The sequence below is a fragment of the Orbicella franksi genome, chromosome 2 (assembly GCF_964199315.1).
Source record: "Orbicella franksi chromosome 2, jaOrbFran1.1, whole genome shotgun sequence".
NCBI lineage: Eukaryota > Metazoa > Cnidaria > Anthozoa > Scleractinia > Merulinidae > Orbicella > Orbicella franksi.
The window spans coordinates 11,124,888-11,143,919 of record NC_138146.1 but is presented as its reverse complement, the minus strand read 5'-3'; the positions used below and the strand labels follow the sequence as shown (position 1 = coordinate 11,143,919).

At 37.9% G+C, this 19,032-nt stretch overlaps 1 protein-coding gene across 3 annotated transcripts in view; it reads left to right on the top strand.

The window, feature by feature from the left end:
* The window catches only part of LOC145479970 (fidgetin-like protein 1), a 208,423-nt gene that overhangs the window by 5,887 nt on the left and 183,504 nt on the right, over window positions 1-19,032 (top strand). For all 3 annotated transcript variants that reach the window (XM_081458455.1, XM_081458456.1, XM_081458457.1), the window contains exons 2-4: window positions 3,235-3,326; window positions 7,183-7,236; window positions 12,119-12,201. In XM_081458455.1, coding sequence (XP_081314581.1) covers window positions 3,235-3,326; window positions 7,183-7,236; window positions 12,119-12,201 — 229 coding nt within the window. The remainder of the gene's footprint in view (window positions 1-3,234; window positions 3,327-7,182; window positions 7,237-12,118; window positions 12,202-19,032) is intronic.

Below are 19,032 nucleotides of genomic sequence, written 5' to 3'. Positions count from 1 at the left end.
TTCGTCAAGGAAAGAGTATTTTACCATTTGAATGCATGATCTGTGTCAAATATAACCAGAGATATCATTTTTTCGACTAGGATCTTCAGAACGCTAATTCAGACAATAAACATTTCGCAAACGACTTGCCGACACGTGCCGAAACACAGATCTTTACTTGTAAGAACATAAAGTTCACGTGTTAAAATAGGGAGTTCAAGCGACTGTATCAATTTTCTACCCATTTTTAGTAGTTTAAGATCAAGTGTTGATAAACGGTAGTTTGTCGGTGAATTTGCGAAGTGATCGAAATATGATAGCTTTTATTGATCGGCATGACGTTTTAACAATATGCAAATTTCGCTTTGAAGCCATTTTCATTCTCAAAAAATATAATGTCCTTTGTTTGACTAACAATGCTTCACATAAAGAAACTTGTGGGAATGCATAACAAAGAGACATATATGCGCGTATATATGCGTATTGACATACACGTATACGCAAAATACACTCGTATGATACGCGTATGCGTAGTTCGCTTATATCTGAGCTGCACTGCTTTCATCCAAGATCACACACTAATGTGGAGCGCATTTCCTTGTGGTAGAACCCTAATAAGTCATACACATGTGTTCTAGCATCATTAGCACGATACAAGGATGTTACTGTGACTGCGTGTCTTTTGGAAGTATGCCTAACTTGGTTCAAGAAATATCATCTATCGTTTCCAAACTACACTAGTGCGTTTATTTCATCCTTTAATCGTCTCCATCAAAGAGACCAAAATGTTCATACCTGCAGCCAAAACTCTCCTGAGTAAGTGTTATTAAAACTTGTCAAATTGAACAAAAAACCCAGGAAACTGCTCAAATATTGCTGCAGACTCCGTGGCACCTACTGAAAGCATAAATTTTATCAGTCTTTGAGGGAAATCGTTCACCGATGAAGGATATAATCTCAGTCAAGTAGTGTTGTTTACTTTCAATACCTCTCATTGAAATGCTCTGCAGTTGTATTAATCGATATTAGTGTATATTTTAAATTTAAGTGGTTTTATTGTTAACACCAAAGGTGGAAACAGAATGTGCTGTTCCGTGACAAGTTGATAATTAGATTAGTTCCTGTTTACTGGTCAAAAGAAAATTTGCATTTTAAATAAAGCAAATTGTTCTTCTTCCATTTCTTCATCCAACATTCAACTTTCTTCCATTTATCTCCAGTTGTGAAAAGAGTACTAGCACATCTTCCATGTGTTTTCGAGAAAAAAGAGTTTTAGGTTACATACTTTGGCGAGGAAAACAAAAGTATCAAGTTACAAACATTTTCGTGAAGAGTAAAATTGTCACATTCACAACTTAAATGTATTATCTAATTTAAAATTAGCAAAAATCAACGTAAAGCACTGCAGTAAAATTCGAGAGCTGTCTTGACAAATGGTAATTAATTGTGTTATTCTTGGACTGAATGAAAATACACACATCAAACATATACACTGCTAAGATTTAATATGTCTCATCAAAATCCCTAGCTGACTAGCAAGGTCAGTACAAACCAGGAGTGAATGGCAGGGGTTATACAGGAACTGTGTCAAGATTACTGCGTCAGAGCTATGCATTACACTCTGCGCTGTCTGAGATTGTCTCACTAGTTATTTTTCTGCTTTTCATGAAGAATACTATATCATTTACATCAGTGGTATGGAAGAAGGGAAGTGAAGTTGCCAGTCTACTAATTGGACTCAGTTACATAAAATATTGAGTTCACTTAGTTATAAAGTACAAAATTAGAAAAATTAGGAAATTTGTAGGAGCCAGTTTTAGGCCAAAAACACAATGGTTGGTTCTTACATGGACAGATTCTTAACAGTTTGGTATGAGCATGCTTGAAAATTGTGACAACTGAAAAGTAAAGCATGCATTGAAGTGAGTGAGGAAAGTTTAACACAATGTTTCAATGTCGCATGACCTCTTCCAAGTGACAAAAGAAAGTAAATTCAAACTGTCTTAATTTATGCAGTGTGAGGTTATGAAACTTAACAATAAGTTACATTGAGAAAAGTGAACTTGTTTCTTTGTTCCACGCTAGTGTCTTGTTGATCAGTTCACTTTTAGCATTTCATTACCGAGCTTAGAAAAAATTCACCTTGATGTCTTTATTCACTTATCACACTCTCAATGACTTTGACAGTGCTGATCCTAGCAGTATGCAGGATGCCTGTCACATATGAACTCAGTTAAATGACCTAGCTTGTTCTCTTTGAGTTCTCGTAGCTCAGTGGATAGAGCACCCGCCCAGTGTTTGTTAAGGTCGTGGGTTTGATTCCTGTCGGGGACTCAGATTTTTTCTTTGTTCTATGCTCGTGTCATGTTGATCAGTTCACTTTTCACATTTCATTACCGAGCTTAAAGAAATTCACCATCTTTATTCACTTATCAATAAGTTACATTTAGCATAAATTAGTTTTGCATGTATGGAATTCAATTGTGTGTTAAAGGAGAAGGTTACTTCTGGACCAGAGTACTTAATTTTTTGTCCCCACCTATAGCTAGTAAGCATTCAGTGTTTCCACTCACTGAAGTTTCAGCCTCTAAAGTGCCTGCTATCCTGAAAAAAATTTGTCTCGAAAGAAGCCCAACATTTGACTTTGGAGACCGCCATTTTGGAACTGTACTTGGCAGGCAGGCTGTGTTTATATGACGTCATTCCATCCGACTCGAAATTGGGGGGAAGGAGTAAAACCTGCAACTGACTTTGCACCTTCACAAGGTCAGCAAAATGTATTTTTTCCAAGCAATTATCCACTTCACTATCTTCGCTGCTATCATGTTTGGAGTTTGGAGCATGTTTGGTTACAAAAAATACGCCTTAAGAGTAGCCGTAACTCAGAATGGTAGTTAAAAGGCTTGTCGGAAACCATTTGGACAAAATCTTTTGGACAGAATGACGTCATAAAACGTGGCCTGGCTGCTGATTACTGTTCAAAATGGCGGCTAGATGGCAAATTGTGGGCTTCTTTGGAGACTGAAACTTCAGTGAGTGGCTACACTAAGTACAATGCTTTTTATTAGCTTTGACAAAAAATATAATATTATGTTATTTTGAGTGACCTTTGCCTTTAAGGCTATGGCTTTGAAAGGAGATCAAGATGAAGTATTGACAGAAGTAAACTTGTCTCACTACCAATTATCTTTCAGTGTCTTTCTAAATTTAACCTCAATGAGTACTAAATATCTATGGAATGTCTTTATTTTTTAGTGAAAGAGTGTCACACCAGCTTTATTCAAGACTTTTACAGCAGTTTTTTTATAACTACTGTCAAGTAATTGATACTCAAGAACCTGAGAAAGGTAACAATAGAAAATTAGCATAATGGTCCTTTTATTTTACTGCATTAGTAAATTCATCTGAAAATGTTAAAATTGCAATCAAGGATGGACATCAGTAGTATACATTTGAAGTTGTGTATGACACTAACTTTACTAATTTAAAAATGTTAAATAATGTTTGTAGCTACTTATCCAAAGATGTTTCAACCGAGCAACTTCAGTCCTTGGCGGTTTAAAAGGCCAACTGAAATTACTGGCTATCAATCTAATTCATTTGATACTCTAATCAGCTGTTCATAATAATTATTATATTTACATTATGAAAGCATCTTTTAGATTTATATGTGATGCACTGCTACTGCAGGGCTGTCATTAAGTTTTGAGTCACCCATTGCCTTGGTCCTCACACCTGTAACAAACTTGTTACTTTGTGGGCGAATTGTACCAAGAACAGGTAAGTTCACCTGTAACATCAAGATACTCAGCTGTAAATATGGGTTGTTGACCAAGTGTGAGGTCAGATGGCTGGATATTGGCCAAGTTATTTTTTTTGCGTGTTTATGGACTGAGACAGAGTCGAGGTCCTTAAACTTGCAAAAAAAAGAATGAGGCAAATATCCAGCCATCTTGACTGAACAGGCTTGGTCAATAAAGGATTTAGTATATGGCTTTTGGGGAAATTTTTGTTGTGGGACATGGCGGGTAGTCCAGAGCGGGCAAGATAGCTTCATCTTGCCTGCTCGGGTAGCCAATCACAGCACAGGATTTGATCCATCTTGCCCACTCAAGGAGCTGGCCCTATAATAACTGGTGTTACGGGTTATGGCCCTTAATGTCAGCCCTAAACTGGTCATACATGTTCACATTTAAAGCGGAAGCATGTGGTTTTGAACATTTAATAATTACACTAAAGTATACTGGTTGGCGGTGGAAAGGAAAAATTTATATGAAATTACTTCAGGATCATGAGATGAATTTGCACAACATAAATTAAGAGTAAGATGGAAAGATCTTGTATATAGCAAAACATAGTTTCCTGCATGTTTATAAAATACTGGTATGTACTGTGCTTGTTTCTGAAACCTTTAAACCTTTCATCAAGGACTTTGACAATGATTGTGAAGGAATTAGAGCATAATTTTATGGTTAGTATTGCTCTGCAACTTATTATCTGAGCTAATGTTACAATAAATAATGATGGCAGACAGTACATAAAGAGAACATACAACAAACACTCAGTTCTCTTCTGGTATCCAGTTCTGTTTCTTTAGGAATGAACTTGTGTTCGATTTTTCACTACAAAGAATGCATCACTGGCGGGCTACACAAAGTACTTTTCAAAACATCAACAACTGAAGATACAATTTCAGTGTTTGACTGGAAAAGGGAAATCAGCGGTCACTTCCATATCCATGAGTTAACAACAGTTTCACTTTGATTCAGGAAATTACAGAATTTTCAATGTTTTGAATTTCTCATGTGCTATTTTACCTTTTTAGAATAAAAACAAAATCAATGCATGGTGAAACAAGAAATTAAATTGAAATATTAAATCAATGTTAAACATTCTGACTGATAAAGTTGTAAGTTAACAAGCATTACCCCTAAACCTTTTTCCTTGGCATTGGACACATGACTGTTGATTTGGCCTGGTAACACCATCATTGGTCTTTTAGCCATAGAGTTTATAGCCATGAAATAGCTCTCATGTGACTAAATGTAGTGATGTTACCTGTATTTGAGAAATAGAAAACATGTACCGTGTTTCTATCGAGTTATAGAAACACAAGTGGAAGTTTGGGAGAGCGTGAAATGCTGTGGGAACATGAGCTGCAGGTGAGTGTTTCCACAGCTTTTTCGGGTTCTCCCAAACTTTCACAAGTGTTTCTATTTAACAAATAGATTTCATGTTGCCGTGTGTCTGTTCAGTAATAGATCACAGATGACGTCAAAATACGGTAAGAACAAAAAAGTGGCACACAAGGCGATAGCTGAGTGTGTCACTGATGTTCTTACCACATTTTGACGTCTACTGTGATCTATTACTGAACAAACGTACAGCAACATGGAATCTATTTGTTTTATATAATAATGAAACAAACTACTACAGATAAAGCTTTTTTTATTTCAAAATCTTTCAACATAACTTGAAAGCCGGCCTTTGCCCACTTTGGTGAACACGAAAAAAGCCATTTGACAACGTAATCTATTGTCTATACAAATTGAAGCAATCTCATTGGTTGCTATGCGTAGCAAAGAATTGTGATTGGTCCAGGAAAATCACGCCACTGTCAAACTTGACTTGAGCATTGCTGCTCATGGAATGAAAACTTACAGCAAAAGCAGAATTGAACTGCGAAATCTGCAAATCTTAAAGAAAATGCTGGATAAGTCAAGTCAGTTTTTGTCATCAGAGCAGCCCTGTGAGCTGAAAAGCATGGATGTTGCCTTGAATATTGCAGGAGTTGAAAAAGTACGCCCAGAAAACTTGCGGCTGTGGTCAACCTGGAGGCCATTTGATTCGAGTTTTGAATGAAAGGAGCATTAATGATGGTGGAAATTTGTGTCCTCTGTGGTTGGTGATTCTCAAATCAGTTTGAAATAGTTTCGGAGACACCTTTTAGCTGCGATACAGTTGGCTGTGAGCTGTAGTGAGCTATACTTTGTACGCTGCTAGGCCCTGAAACGGACTGGAACATTCACATTGGAAAGCAAGGTTATTTGTGTATTTTAACTGATTTTAAGAAGTGGTTTTGATGTTTCATTCTAGACAATCACTGTGTCAACAATTATTTTGAGACTGAGAAAAGTTCAATGTGTTAAATAAATTAATCTCATAAACATTTTGTTTGTTGGGTTTGTTAAATTCAAGATAAAGCAATGGTTCTCAGTTTACCAAGACTAATTTTGTGTTTGGTTTAGTTTCGCTCGACTGCCGACTGAGACTGCTCAAGTATTTTTTCTGAGTCATTTTCTAAAACAGAAACGGCTTTATCTTTCTTCTTCCTGCTAGTCTATGCTTCTTGTACCTGTTCAATGCCTGGACAAGACTTTCTTGTACCTTATCTTTTGCCCAGTCATGTAAAATATTATCTAAATTCTCAAAACTTTCCGCCATTTCAAAACACAAAGGAGAAACTTTGAAATGATGACGTCAATCGTGCATCTGTCCTCTAATAGATCACAGGTGAGAACCAAGCAAAATGCGAGAATAACTTGGGTTATTACATAAAACTTGATAGAAACGCAAAGAACATGTTTTCTATTTCTTATAGAAAACGTTGCAACAAAAAAGGAAAACAACTTGTTAACTTTGATTAATAATGTGCTGCATGTAATGTGCTGCATGTAATGTGGTTTTTCTTTCTTTCTTTTTACATATATTTTATTTCTGGGCCTGCAGTAATTGGCTATTGAGCTGTTGCAATGTCCCTGCCAAACCTCTACATATTGATTGTAATGTTTATTTTTTTTTGGCATCATAAATGCAAAGCTAATAAAATAATATAAATAAAATAAAAATTATCAAAGTGTCAATTCTCTTTGCTCATGCCATCATTACGTCAACAGCTCGTGCTAGTTCTGTGTTTCCATCAAGTTATAGAAACATGATTTTTAACCAATCAGTGTGCCTATTTTCTTAGGACTGTTTTCTAAATGACAAAGTTTCCTAGTAATACCCCAGAAGGATCAGTTAATGGGCTCTTAAAGGAATCAGTTATCGTATGGTATATCCAGTCTCTATATGTGATTTTTCCAGTCTGTATATATAATACATGTAGTTTGTAGTTTCTGGGATATTGATTATAGGTTTACTTACCGGTAATAATAAATATTATGCATATCATACCTTAACTGTTGTGCATTTTCATCGTAGGCTTAAACAATTTTGCTGAGACAGTCCTAACTCTTGTCTCTGGTCATCGGAATGGTAAGTGAAAGGTCAACATTTTTGAATTGATACACACACAATCATCTTACTGGATATTAAGCAAATTAATATTGTCATGAAAGATGTAATTTTTTCAATTTATTTTGCACAAAAAGAGCATGTAATCAAAAATTTATAAAGCTACACTTGGAAAGGTTGACTTGCGCAACTCGACATCTAAAATTCTCTGCTACATGTAGGCACTGGAATCTCCCAAAATAACAGCGTCAATTTTGTCTGACCTGCAGAGACACCTTTCTAAAGTAGTTGGAAATTTTTTATAATATTATTTCTTGCAGCAGGAACATAACGTGCATGTCTCTCAGAAAATAGTCGTCATGAAATCACAAAGTTTAGGTGTATGATTTTGCTGGTTGCTTGATTGCGTGGTTGAATGTACTGGAGGTAGATGACAAAAAAAGTCAGCAGTAAGTTTCAAATCTGGTTGCTACAGCCATCATTTTTGAGTTATTTTTTTGTAAAAAAAAATACCTCTTAGTCGGCGTATTGGGTATGTTACGGGTCAATGGGTGAGTGAGTGAGAGATGTATGTATGTCACACCAATCAGATTGGATCTACTATAAACAGCCAATCAAATTTCTTGTTGTGAAGGTAAATAGTATGTGAGGAGATTTGATCCTGATACAGTTCAGAACAGCCATATTTATTCTTCTATAAAAGAGGAGGAATTATTCATGTATTGGGCTTATTTCGACATCTTCTGAGGCAAGGATTTTGTGGGCGGGTTTGATAAGCATTTGCAATTGGATAATCAGTCAAAGAAACATAGTGGTTGGCATATAACTACGAGCATGCAATGAAGGGTGAGCTTTTCCCATTAGATAAAGTTTTCAATTAAATGAGTCTTAGCCGCTCTGCTACTAGGTTTAAGATTTGAATGATAAGAATGATTGTATTTAAGGGGAGCGGAATGCACTACTGGGAATTTCATGAGGTTGCAACCAGGTTCAAATCATCTGCATGTTGTATTGAAACCTAAATATTGCTGCAGAGTTTGTGGTAAGTGTTCCGGGCGTGTAGTCAATGTCAGCATCCATTGACAAGTTTCACTGTGAAAAGCGAAGAGACTACAATTAATTTGGTCAACAGAACAAAAAGATATTGTTCTGTGATGATTTTACAATTATAATGGTTCTTGTTTACCACTGGAATGAGAAGATACATTTGAAATGAAACTAAATCTTTTCTCTTCAATGTTATCAGGGTTTTTGCTTTTTCACATTAATAGCCAGCATGAATTGCAGTAGGAGAAAAAGGAAATTGTTTTCATTCATGATAACTTTAGTGAGGTATATGAAGTCTTGGGCATTTTATTGTATTAAACACAAGGACTTCGGTAATTGAAAAATAAAGACTGATGTGTATGTTGCCGGTTTGTGATTTTTAGTCCGGTTTGGAGCGGAGTGTGACAGTTAGGTACATACATTGGGTTGTTTTAGAGTGCATAATGTTCAGTGTAATGGTGGCTAGTTTTGAACGAGATGAGTCTTGAGTTTTGAAGCAGTTCATGAGTTAGTAGTATGCAAATGGCAGAAGATATTTTTGTTTTTAGTTACAAAGGGTAACTTGATACTTTTGTTTTTCACAAGGAGTAAATTCAATTAGAGCTGACAAATCGTCACCACTTGTTCCCACGAGATGTTTGCTATTTTTAGTTACAAATGGTAACTTGACACTTTTGTTTTTCACAAGGGAGTACATTCAATTAGAGCCGACGAATCGTCACCACTTGTTCCCATGAAATGTTTGAACAAACAAAACAAGATATTGCTATTTTTAGTTACAAATGGTAACTGAACACTTGTTTTTTTACGTGGGAGTAAATTCAATTAGAGTTGACAACTTATCGCCTCTTGTTTCCAGGATATTAAACAAAAAAGAAGTTAACATCTTCGCATAGTTTTTGAGTTATTTTTTTGAAAAAAAAAAAACCTCTTAGTTGGCGTGTTGGGTACGTGATGGACGGGTCAATGGGTGAGTGAGTGAGTGAGTGAGTGAGTGAGAGATGTATGTATGTCACACCAATCAGATTGGATCTACTATGAACAGCCAATCAAATTTCTTGTTGTAAAGGTAAATGGTATGTGAGAAACACAAGGTATGTATAACCACAAGGACTTTGGTAATTGAAAAATAAAGACTGATGTGTACATTGCTGGTTTGTGATTTTTAGTCCAGTTTGGAGCGGAGTGTGACAGTTACGTACATACATTGAGTTGCTTCAGAGTGCATAATGTTCGGTGTAATGGTGGCTAGTTATGAACGAGACGAGCCTTGAGTTTTGAAACAGTTCATCAGTAAGTTGTATGCAAATGGCACGAGATATTTTTATTTTTAGTTACAAAGGTAACTTGATACTTTTGTTTTTCACAAGGAGTAAATTCAATTAGAGGTCACGAATTGTTGCTTCTAGTTCTTGGTACATGTTTTAGAGGAGATGAGGCTATTTAGATTTGAAACAGTTCTAACGTTTACCGTAGTAGGTGCAGGTAATGATTGTTTTGTTCTTGTTGCTGTTGTTTTTCGCAAGGGAGTAAATTCAATTAGAGCTGACGAATCATCACCACTTGGTCCCACGAGATGTTTGCTATCTTTAGTTACAAATGGTAACTTAACACTTTGTTTTTATATGGGGTAAATTCAATTAGAGCTGACAAGTTATCGGCTATTGTTCCCAGGATATTAAAGAAAAAAGAAGCTTTCATTTCTGGACGGTTTTTATGTCTCTGCAGTAGCAGTAGAATATTTTTATTTCATGGGCATTTTATGACATTCTTTTCAGTCCGATATTTTTAAAGGTAAAAAGTATGAAAACTGTTCAAATGTTCTTTGAAGACTGTGTGGCACCAAGTTAAAGTGCAATTTAATTAAATCGCACTTTCAATGTGTCAGAGAGGTTTTTTCTCTCTTTCTTTCAATTTTCGGTGAAGTAGTGTTGTTGCGCTGTGTTGTGTAAAAAAGGTAAACTTACGACTTGTATAAAATGTGAGAAGTTCCCTTAACTTGAGTATTTTTGAGCAAAAATTCCTCTTGGGGGCTGGAAGGGCTGCCAAGGGGGTACTCTCAGAAAAATTGGGTGGGGGTGTGCAGCCCGCCTCCCAAAACCCTTACCCTATTTATGACCAAAATCTGCAATATTCCTTACCCTGTTTATGACCTGACCAAAAATTCGAAACCCTATTTACGACCTGACCCTTAAATCAAAACCCTGTTTCAGACCTGCGTTATAATTAGCTCCCTAGTTCAAACCAATATTAAATTACTGTAAACATATAAATTTGTGAAGAGCTTTTGTTGATTTTCTTTTTGATAATGATGAAAAAGTGGCTTCTTCTTAAAGCATACCCATATCAAGGCTAGAGCGCAAAAACCATACCCTATTTATGACCAAAATGGCCAAAATCAGCTAAAATCGATACCCTATTTATGACCAAAACAGCTGAAGAACCATACCCTTCAGGGCCGCACAGACCTATATAGCCCATATAAGGGAGTCCCCCCCCCCCCAGGGGAAGGGCTACGTGATTGGTGAGTGAGGGAGTTATGCATGTGCGTGTGTCAGACCAATCACAGTGTGGGTTGTATCAAAGAACGAATCAAATTGCCTGTTAGAAATTAAGATGGTATCTACATTAATCTGGAGACGTGTCAGATTACTGTAGTTTGTTCAGTCAAACATTTTATGGCTTACTATTTAGTTATCTTACCATTACCGATGTAACATCGTATGTACATCATAAACTCTCAGTTTCTTTCTTGCTGTACATCGCGACCAAAAAAACTTGTCAAATCAACCAAATCATTACTGTAAACAGTTCCATGAATGCTCCTATCTCCGAGACTTATTGTTCACAAAAAATAACTCTTGCACGCCTTGCGTGCCTATGTTTAACCTTGCGGCCATGGCCTGAGCGCGGTTCATGTTCTACATGGGTTTATTATTTTTTTTTTTGTTTTGTCGGTGACCAGACCCAAACTTCCTCTCGGCCAAATTTTGAATCATGTAAACTGTGATGTGTATTCGCCAAAACATGTTGAAGCATTAATACACGGATAATGTTGTGGATATTGTTTTCTTTATTGTGTGTAAAGTATATATTTTCTTTTGGTTTTATCGAAGCGTTGGATTCGAAGGGAATAATAAATATGCTAAGAAAGGTATTACGTCAGCCATGGAATGCGCTGACATTGCAGCTTTCACTTTCGCTATGTGACAAATACATGTAAGATCTTGTTTACTTTGCAAGTTTATTTCGGCAGAAGTGATGGTCATCAATTTATTTGCAATTTTGCGAGTATTTCTTGTGGTTTAAGACAAATGAAGTAAATTCTTTGGCTGTTTCATCGCAGTGAGTTCAGAGATCGGAAGGAAAATTAAATATTCACAAGCCAAACAAAGAATGTGCCAGAATGTGCAAGGATTATGTCGTTGGTAGGGAAATAACCACTTACTAAAGATATCCATGGATAGTGTAATTCTTGAATTATGTTACTCGTGTGATTACTTTGCTAGCCCTTTTCTCATGGAAAAAAACCAATTAAATTTAATCATGACTTTTAAGAAAGAAAGCTGTTGTTAGTAGTGTTATTATCGTATCGTTTATATCGTTCATGCTCATTCATATTCCAAAGAAAGTTCCAGAGTAAGACCATTACATCATCGGAGATTTCACAATGGCTACGACTGATGTTGCAATAATACAGTTTGTGTTGATCAAGTGATGTGGTGTCTACAGTAATCAATGAATCATCAAGGACTGCTTTGGAATGTGCACTGCATTGTGACTGTAGTATTAACAAAACAGTTAAATTTTAAAAGCGTGATTACAAGATCTAAAAGATCTTCTTGTTATTTTGTAGAGAGCCAGGATTGGACCTCAAGTTTGTCCTTGGACAGTTTGCAGAAACTGCCCATTTACCATTGCCTGCTGGAAAGAGTTGAGGTAGTGTATTACTTCTGTGCTGATACAGTTAAACCTCCTGTAAGTGCCCACTCAAAATATCACCTTTGGTGGTTGCTTATGGGAGGTGGTCGCTTACAAGAGCTTAGACCATAAGGGGTCAAAATTTTCCCTCATTAACATAATTATGGTAACTGAAGAGACTCACCTCATGTTTTAAATGTTTTTTTTAATGTGAAAAGTAAATTTAGAGAAAAATCTGGTACTTCCCATTGAGAAATTTCTGTCTCTTGTACAACCCAGGAATGTGATAATGTTACAGCACTTTATTATCCAATTTCTGTTCTATTATCTTTCAAGTGGTCACTTACAAGAGGTTCCAAATATAGTTATCTGACTAAGAAAATTTTGGTGTTTTGGAAAACTGGTTGCAATGGAGAGGTGGTCGCAACTGGAGGTTTGACTGTATATGCATTCTACATAATTTTGTTTTTATGTATAAAAAATATTTTTTATAAAAAAAAATTAAACAAATAAACATAAAAGTAATAATGATTAGTGATATTGTAAAATTTGTAGAGAAGCAATAGCCACAAACAACACTTAAAATCTCAAGGTGGGTTTGAAAACCTTCCCTATTCTCTTATCAAGTTCTGTGTCCAGGGAGACACAGAGCTTGTTGTTGCATGAACTTGTAGAGAAAATGTGACATTTGGTGAGAAGGAGAGTGACAGTAAAGCCTGGTTCACACTTGTGAGATAGACTTAACACTAGTGAAAGAAGCACAAGCATAAGCACAAGAAAAAGAAACAAGTTCCGTTTTTCTTGTTCTTGGGCTTATGCTTATTTCACTTGTGTTACACTTATCTCACAAGCGTGAATCAGGCTTAAGTGCCTGCTTGTTTTTGATGTTGTCATGATATCCAAAGAGGATGGCGCATTCTGTTTAAATCTCAGGGGCCACCAGCTTTTGAATTTTTGCCAAAAAGAAGAGTAAGTGGTTGATTGTTTGTTTTTCAGTTTTGCATAATGTGCAAGTATCCCTTTTAGAAATTCCAGCTTGAAACAGGTTCAAGTTAGTTGGTACAATGTTGTACTGAAAGGCAGTTAACTTAGAATGATTGGTTATCAAGAGTGGGAATGCATATACTTTGTGAACATTTTCCTTGGTGAAACTTTAATTTAAGATTCAGTCCTCTAATGTAGGTGGACTTGTTGCTTTGTTTAGAAGAAAAGAATAGACAGTTCTTGTTCTTGGGGGAGGGGGGGGGGGCATTGTCCTGAAGTTGAGCAGAGGTTGAAATTACAGTTTGAGAACAGTTGTTTTGATTGCTTAAGGGCCCTTTAACTGATCTTTTTGAGCCATTGCTAAGGAAAATTTATATTTGTATAAACCTTGTCATTTTTACTTAGTTCAGAGCTATTTCAAGTGTTTTAACTTTTTTGTAACCAGTAACACCAGTGATGATGTCACCAGGCCATGCCCATGGTCATGTGACTAATTCTGAAAGATGTTCAAGGCTCTCAAGCATACTACTTTATCGGGATTTTTTCCCTTGATTTAGTATTTTGACTTTAAGGTTACGTCCCACCTTCAAGGGCAAAGAAATAGTGTTTTCCTTTATATGATAAAATTTAAGTCACTTTATCTAATGTTAATACAAAAGAAAAATATTACAAATCTAAAAAAGCGGCCAAGTTATTTGGAAAAAATGTATTTGCAAGTAAAGATAAAAAACCTGGAAGGTGTTAGAATCGCATAAATGGACGAAACCACCAGGGGAGATTTTCGCTGGAAACGCTCATCTAGGAGCTCGCATTTCATGTTATTTGGTATTGTTTATATTGCGCATTTGACAAAATTTGCAAATAGCCCTTTGCGCTTGCTTTCCAGTGGAAAATTCAAAACAGAAAAACTCCTTGGACCGAGGAAAAGAAACAAACAAGCCCGAAGAAGAAAGTAAGGACCCCTTTTTGTGTAAACACCTTTCTGAAAGTTACGAAGACTCTTTAAGCAGTCTGTACTTTGATTCATTGTTGTGCTCATCATTACATTTGTTGGCTTTAATTGTCTTTACAATGGTTCTTTTGCCTTTGGCTAGTTTGCCCGTGTTAGTGCCTTTCTCTCCAATACGACAGCGAGTAAAAAACGTGTTACAATGCGATGCTTTTCCCAGGAAATCCTGATCCTTTGTCATCGACGCTAGGATGTCCTGTTGTTCATTTGATTTGCGGTTTCACAAGGTGAGATAATCTCCTGGTGTGGTGCAAGTTGGTTACGAACCCTTACAAGCTAAAATCTTGTATTTGATTTTGGTAGGAATACATCAACTTTGAGTGAATTTATAGGGTATACAGATTTGATGGATTTCTGTGAAATTTTGCCAGAACATTCCAGGGATAATGGGAAACGAAAGTGTGTCAGGAAATTTTGATATTTGATATATTTTTCCCATGGCATCCATTTATTCAACACGTCTCGCCTAATTTTTGCTACTCCAACTTAAGATGTCAATATCTAGACAGCCAATCAGAATATCGAAAAAGCCTGACACCCTGTAGTTGATTGATGCCTTGTGAATAAGACTGCAGCCATTTGCTTGTGTGGCCACATCCGATACCCGATAAATGCAATAGAAGAACCCTTGGTCATTTCATGCCTTACTGGCTCCTGACACTTCCTAAAATATAAACTCTCTTAAATTGTATTTTCATTTTAAACTACATCTATTAAGCTTTCTTCTGATATATAGTTTGTTAGGGTTTATTGAAACTGGTGCACGTACAAATTTTCCCCAAGAACACCTGTGAAGGTGGGAACTAACTTTAATCTTTATTATGCCATGCATAGATTTTGTTTCATTCCTTAAAGGTCAGATTTTGAGAGAATTTCAAAATATTGAAAAATTCATAACTTTCTGAAAAGAAAAAAACATTTTACAGAAGGAATGCATAGTTACATGTATGTTTCCAATGTTGGCTCAAATAGTAACTCATAAAAAAGCTGGATTTAAGGTTACAGTATACCTTCAGGTCGGCAATTTTCTTCAAATTTGGATTTTTGGGTCAAAGTAGTGGTCGAAGAATAATCTCTAATTCCTGAAAATTTTTTTGAAAAAGACTAAATATTGGCGGAGAAATGGCGGTTTTACGTTTTCGCCTGGAGTAAAAGTTTACATCTTGATTGACAGCCCTATGGTGCATATGCAATAAACCATGATGATTTTGGCAGGAATTACCTGTGCAGATGTCACGAATTGACTACTCATCAGTTAATCAGCTTTGTTGTTCTGACTACGAAGCATTTTTGGTATTAGGTGTAATTCTATTCAGTTATAAGTAAAGGTAGAGTGTTACAATATACGCCGCTTCCGATGGATTTGATTGACACTTAAATGATTGTGAGATACCGATATATCTAGGGTCTCGTGATTAGAGTAAAACGCATTTCAACCTACACTCAGAAGTGTGTGCGTCCCTCTCTTTACATGGTGTCAGAAGAGTAAAGTACGACAAGCTCTAGCTAACCGCCTCCTTAGGCATGAAAGTTGTAGTACCACTACACAAGTCACAAGCAGTCCGTTCGCCGAAATGCCCGATCTGCCTGCAACGTCCGGCACCACCACACGTGTTCTCACGTTCACATTGAATTTCCCAGTACCTGCCCCAATGAATGTCAAGGGTGATCCAGTGAACAACTGGGAATTCTTTAGGCAGCAATGGACAGACTAAGAAGTCGCCACCGGTCTTGACCAACCGGAGCAGAAGATACAACTTGCCACATTCCGCTCCGTGATGGGTAAAGAATGCTTACAGATTTTTCTTAACCTAAAACTTGACGTTGAACAACAAGGTAACGTCGAAGCGTGTATTCAAGCCTTAGAGGCATACTTTAAGTCTAAGAGAAATGTGGTTTATGAGCGATATCAGTTTAACATGTGCACCCAGTCGCCCGAAGAAACCACAGATAGCTTCATGAACCGATTGCGAAAGGCTGCTTCCACTTGTCAGTTTGGAACGCTGACAGAAGAGTTAATTAGAGATCGGCTAGTTATCGGCCTCAAGGATCACTCCACCAAATTTACGACTCTTGAAAGAGGAAAGCTTAGATCTAAACAAGGCGCTAAATATCTGCCGTTCAAACGAAGCTGCAACCCAGCAGTTGGAAGCTATGAAGCCAGATGAAACGAAAGCCACAGAGGAAGTTTGCGTTGTCGGGGATCGCAATGATAAGGATCGTCACAAACATTGAAGCAAGCCATGCATACCACATAACGGCAAGAAGAAAACTAGAAGAGACAAGAAACGACAAGACAATGTGGCCAAACAAAAGAATTATCAGTGCTTTAACTGTGGAAGCAAACAGAAACACAAGCTCGAAAGTTGTCCTGCCTTTGGAAAAGTATGCAAAGCATGCAACAAACAAAACCACTTCGCGTCAGTCTGCAGATCAGTATCACGCACATCGCAAGTTAAACAGATGGCATCGATTTCAGACTCGTCGGAAACAGAAATGTCGGAAACAGAATCTGATGAATTTTTCTTCAAAGTCGAAGAAGTTTCGTCCGTGCAAGCCAAAGGGAAACAGCTTTTTGCTGCGCTCGAATTTACAGATGCGACTGATCGTTTCAAGACGACCTTGGAATGTCAGCTTGACACAGGAGCAACATGCAATGTGCTATCTCATCGTGATCTGTCAGTCATCAATCAAGATGGCAATCCAGCTCTGCAAACAAGCAAAGTGAGGCTCTGATTGTTTAATGGTTCCGTGATGAAACCACTCGGTGAAGTGACACTCAAAGTTCGCCACAAATACAAACAACAGTACACGCTCAAGTTTCAAGTTGTAGAAGGAGAAAGCAAGCCGCTATTGTCCGCAGAAACCTGTGAAACCCTGGGTTTGTTGAAGATAAACTGTGACCCGGCGGCACAAGTCAACACTATTCAAGAAAACAAGCCCAAGCTGACCAAAGAAAAGATTCTCAATGACTTCAAAGACGTTTTTGAAGGCCTCAGTCACATTGGAAAAACAAGCTTCACAGTTGACCCAGACATCACGCCAGTGCATCACGCACCAAGACGAATTGCAGTCACGCTACACAAAGAGGTGAAAGCAAAACTAGAAGAACTAGAGAAGAAAAACATCCTAGTGAAAGAAACAGAACTGACCAATTGGATTAGCAGCATGGTTGTTGTTGCTAAGCCTGGGAAGATCAGAATCTGTCTAGATCCCAAAGATCTCAACAAAGCTGTAAAATGCCTGAAATACCAAATGCCCACTTTGGAGGAAGTACTCCCAAAGCTAAGCAAGGCCAAGGTTTTCACCACCCTAGATGCAAAAGATGGGTTCTATCAGATAAGCTTAGACGAGAAAAGCAGCAAGCTTACCACCTTCTGGACACCCTTCGGCCGGTACAGATACCTCCGCATGCCCTTTGGCGTTAATGCAGCACTGGAAGAGTTTGAATGCAAGCTACATGAACACCTAAGTGACCTGCAGGGTGTGGAAGTCTTACGAGATGACATTCTAGTGATAGGCTCCGGTGATACTTTGGATGAAGCTACCTTAGACCATAACGAGAATTTGCTGAAACTACTGAAACGTGCGCATGATGTCAACCTAAAGGTTAACAGCAAGAAGCTGAACCTCAGAAAACCCGAAGTCAAGTACATGGGACATGTCCTCTCCAGTGAAGGCCTCAAACCTGACCCAAACAAAGTGACCGCTGTAAGTGAGATGCCCAAACCTACCAGCAAACAGCAAGCACTCAGTCTCCTTGGATTCGTCAATTACCTGGCCAAGTTCCTCCCACGGTTGTCAGAGATTGCTCAGCCAATACGTCAACTGACCGTCAAAGATGCAAAGTTTATCTGGACAAAACAGCACAATGACTCCTTTGAAGAGATCAAGAAACTGGTTACAAGACACCCCGTGCTGAAACACTATGATATGAATTCAGAAGTAACCATACAATGTGATGCTAGCGAGAAGGGCCTTGGAGCCACCCTGTTGCAGAATGGCCAACCAGTTGCATTTGCATCCAGAACTCTCTCACAAGTGGAACAGCGGTACGCCCAGATCGAGAAGGAATGCTTAGCCATCGCCTTTGCCTGCTCAAAGTCCAGTCAGTACATCACACGAAGACAGAAGATCGCTGTTGAGTCTGATCATAAGCCACTGCAATCCATATTTAAGAAGTCTCTGCTAGCAACCCCAAGCAGACTACAGAGAATGCTGTTACGACTTCAACGGTACAACCTCGACATGCAGTACAAGCCAGGTTCCCAAATGTATGTCGCAGACCACCTGTCAAGAGCCTACCTCAAAGATCAAGGCGACCAGTCTCATGATGAATTCCAGGTGTTTGCTCTAGAACTGGAAGAAATCAACCCGTTAGACACAGTCAAGATTACCAGCGAAAGACTAGCCCAGCTACAGAAAGCCACTGAACAAGATCCTGTAATGCAGACCCTCAAGAGCACCATACTGGTGGGATGGCCTGACACAAGGGAACAAGTTGCTATTTCCATCAGGGACTACTGGAACTTTCGTGAAGATCTTATGTTGCACAATGGGATACTCTTTAAGAGTCAACGTGTCATCATTCCCCGTGCACTAAGACCTGAGGTGATATCACGATTACACTCCAGCCATCTTGGAATAGAAGCTTGCTTGAGGAAGGCAAGAGATCGTGTCTACTGGCCAGCCATGAACAGTGACATCAAAGAGGCTGTTACTAAGTGCCAAGTGTGTGCTGAATTTCAAACCAGCAACCCCCAACAGCCACTACAGACTCACAAGATTCCTGACAGGCCATGTAGTAGACTGGCAGCAGACTTATTCACTCTTCAGTCCAAAGACTACATCGTCCT